Source organism: Penicillium paradoxum, mitochondrion (genome assembly GCF_028828445.1).
Source record: "Penicillium paradoxum strain IBT 22861 utg000001l_segment0_segment0 mitochondrion, whole genome shotgun sequence".
Lineage (NCBI taxonomy): Eukaryota > Fungi > Ascomycota > Eurotiomycetes > Eurotiales > Aspergillaceae > Penicillium > Penicillium paradoxum.
In genome coordinates, this window is record NW_026643179.1 from 28,907 (window position 1) to 32,277 (window position 3,371).

Sequence of the window (3,371 nt, forward strand, 5' to 3'; positions counted from 1 at the left end):
CTATATACCTACGTATTAACATACATATATAGTGTTTAATATAAATTATATACATATCTAGTTATATATATTGTTCTAAATGTAAATTAATATAAAGAGATGTTACTTGCATCTAAAATTAACTTGCTGACCCATTATGCAAAAGGTACGCTCTTATTATTTATTTAAAATTTAACTTGAGCTGCTTATAAAACTACTATTTCAGGGTATTTCCCTCACGGTACTGTTACTCTATCGCTTATATATTTTTTTTAGCCTTAGAGGAAGGTTCCCCTATTTTTCAACAGATTTTTTTCCGTTATACTTAAATATACTAAGTAGTATATTTATTGTAAATAATAATATATAATAATATATTAACTTAAATTTTAATGGTAAATTTAATTTTATTTACTAAGGCTTTTGCTATTCAGAAGACACCAAATAACAATCTCGTTTGATTTCTTTTACTAAAGTTACTAAGATATTTCAATTCACTTTGTCTTATAATTAGATTTCTCTATGATTTCTAGTTTATATTGTTCCCTAGATATAAATATCTTGAAATATATAGCTAACCATCCATAATAGTTTCTTTATATACTTGTCTTGATTTCTCAAGATGTATATGGTACATATCATCTTTATTGAGGTATATTAGTTAATTTTACCTTAATATCAGGTTATTATGATTCGAACATAAACAATCTCCAACCCAAATGAAGCGACCAACCACCGGACACTAACCTGTAATACCTATAATGTATTTACATTAGTTTAATTTTATTTATTATAACATGTTAATACATTATTTTATTAATTTTTTTTTTTTCTATACTATAGGTATCAGAGAGTATATGATTCGAACATATGAAAGTTTATACCTTTAACTAGACTCAAGCTAGTCGCCTTAAACCACTCAGCAAACTCTTTTTTTTTTGATTCTTCAGCGACTCGAACACTGAACATATCCTTATCAAGAATACACTTTACCAGTTAAGTTAAAGAACCTATATTATATTCAAGAGCACTTAGATTTGAACTAAGAAATATAAGGTTGAAGCTTACAGTTTTACCTATTAAACTATGCTCTTCGGAAAAGAGATGAATCGAACATCTAAGTGTCAAAACACAATATTTAGCAAATATCTTACCCTACCAATAGCAACTTTTCCTTTAATATATACGAGTTAGACCGGTTTCGATCCGGCATCTATTTTCTCGACAAGAAAACCCTTTACCAATTAAGTTACTAACCCAACTTATATATATATTTATGGCTAGCTGAATTCGAATCAGCACACTTTACTTGGAAGGTAAACAGTCTACCATTAACTTATAGCCATTGTAACAATTTGAATATTTAATTAATTATGACTAGCTGAATTCGAATCAGCACATCTTATATGGTAAATAAGCAGTCTACCATTAACTTATAGTCATTATATATTAATTATTAAGACCTATGGGATTTGAACCCATATTATAATGATTAAAAGTCACATGTTTTACCATTAAACTAAAGTCTCTAAGTATAAAGTTTTGATCATAAAATTATGATATCCACTTTATACTTTTAAAAATCAAAAAATATCTTAAGATTTTACTACCCTCCTTTAACCCTCAAGTATTGCTGTCGTTACGATCGACACGTTTAACTTTACTTTTAGCTGTCGATAAATCGACTATGCTTGTTTTCCCGTATTGTAAAATATTACAATTATAAAATAATAATTTAACTAATATATTGTTAAATATCTGGTCTTTAAAAACCTTTAGTTTTTTAAACAATTACATCTTATTATTTATATTTAGATATTCTAATAACCTCAGTAGTATACAGAAATATATAAGAATAATCATACTACATCAACAAAATGTCAGTATAATATACCTGATTCGTAACCAAGGTGATGGTGATCTGTTAAATGATATGCAGTTAAACGTCATAATCCTACAGCTAAGAAAGCTGTTCCAATAATAACGTGTAAACCGTGGAAACCAGTACCAAAGTAGAAACATGAACCATAAACACTATCAGATATAGTGAAAGAAGATACTGAATATTCAACACCTTGGAAGAAAGTAAATATTACAGCTAATATAATTGTTACAACTGTTCCATATAAAGCACCTTTTCTATTACCTTGTATTAAAGAATGGTGAGCATATGTAATTGTCACACCTGAAGATAATAATAATATAGTGTTTAATAATGGTAATTCAAATGGATTAACAGCTTGTATACCTAATGGAGGTCATTGTGCACCTAATTCTACACTAGGTGATACAGCACTATGGAAAAATGCTCAGAATATAGCTAAAAAGAAGAAAACTTCAGATATAATAAATAAACCTACACCTAAGTTTAATCCTTTTTGTACAGCATTAGTATGATTACCTAAATAAGTTCCTTCTGAAATTATATCTCTAAATCATAAAGCCATTACGTAAATAACGTTAAATACAGCTAAAGCTACTAAATATTGGAAACCTTGGAATCCATGCATAAATAAAACTATAGTTGTTGTTAATATAAATAATGACAGACTAGTAAATAATGGTCAAGGAGAAGGAGATACTAAATGGAATGGATGATTTTGAAAATTACTTTTTGATTTATATATCATATTTTAATTTAATAATTAATTGTTTAAGCTTTATATATCTATTTTTGTTTTATTGTAATAACTATAGCACCTACCATACCTAATAGTAAAATAAGAGAAGTAACTATTAATCACATAGAATAACTAGTATACATAATATTACCTATACTAGCTATATGTGTAGGTTCTATTAGTGAATTATCTCAACCTTTACTACTTGCATAACCAATTTGTTGTTTTAAATCAACTATATTAAACAATTCATTATCTAATTGTACATTATATATATCAGAGTATGAATTAGATAAATAAGAAACAATACTATTTTCTGTTAAATTTAAAGGTAATACTTGTGCCATTATATAATAAAAAATTATTGTAGTTAAACTAGCTAAAGGTAAATCATTATTAGTATCATTAAATAATTCAGATACTCTAATGTTAATTAACATTAAAATGAATAAAAATAAAATAGAAACAGCACCTACATAAACTAATATATAAGCTAATCCTATAAAATTATATCCTATTAAAATTAATAAACCTGCAACATTAACAAACAAACCTATTAAAAATAAAACAGATACTACTGGATTTCTACAACTTATAGTAAGTATACCTAATAAAATAGATAATAAATAAATAATATCTACAAATTCTATTCTAAATCCATTAGTAATAGAATCATTTAATAAAAATATATTATTCATAATAAAAAATAACTAAATCTATTAACATATTATACAAATAATAATAAATGTCTAGATAGGATTAGATAAAGAT

At 25.7% G+C, this 3,371-nt stretch overlaps 1 protein-coding gene and 1 pseudogene across 2 annotated transcripts; both read right to left on the bottom strand. All coding sequences in view use genetic code 4, as the record gives it.

Annotated features, from left to right (window-relative positions):
- Window positions 1-1,843: 1,843 nt before the first annotated feature.
- N7457_000004 (uncharacterized protein) lies at window positions 1,844-2,241 on the bottom strand (the record flags this gene model as incomplete). Its single annotated transcript has 3 exons — window positions 1,844-1,900; window positions 1,938-2,118; window positions 2,228-2,241. The coding sequence occupies 3 exons, from the start codon at window positions 2,239-2,241 to the stop codon at window positions 1,844-1,846; spliced, it is 252 nt and encodes an 83-aa protein (XP_057036911.1).
- Window positions 2,242-2,414: 173 nt separating this feature from the next.
- On the bottom strand, window positions 2,415-2,947 carry N7457_000005 (annotated as a pseudogene). The gene is made up of 2 exons: window positions 2,803-2,947; window positions 2,415-2,497 (listed from the first exon to the last, which is right to left on the bottom strand). Coding segments are annotated over exons 1-2 (228 nt in total).
- Window positions 2,948-3,371: the final 424 nt, after the last annotated feature.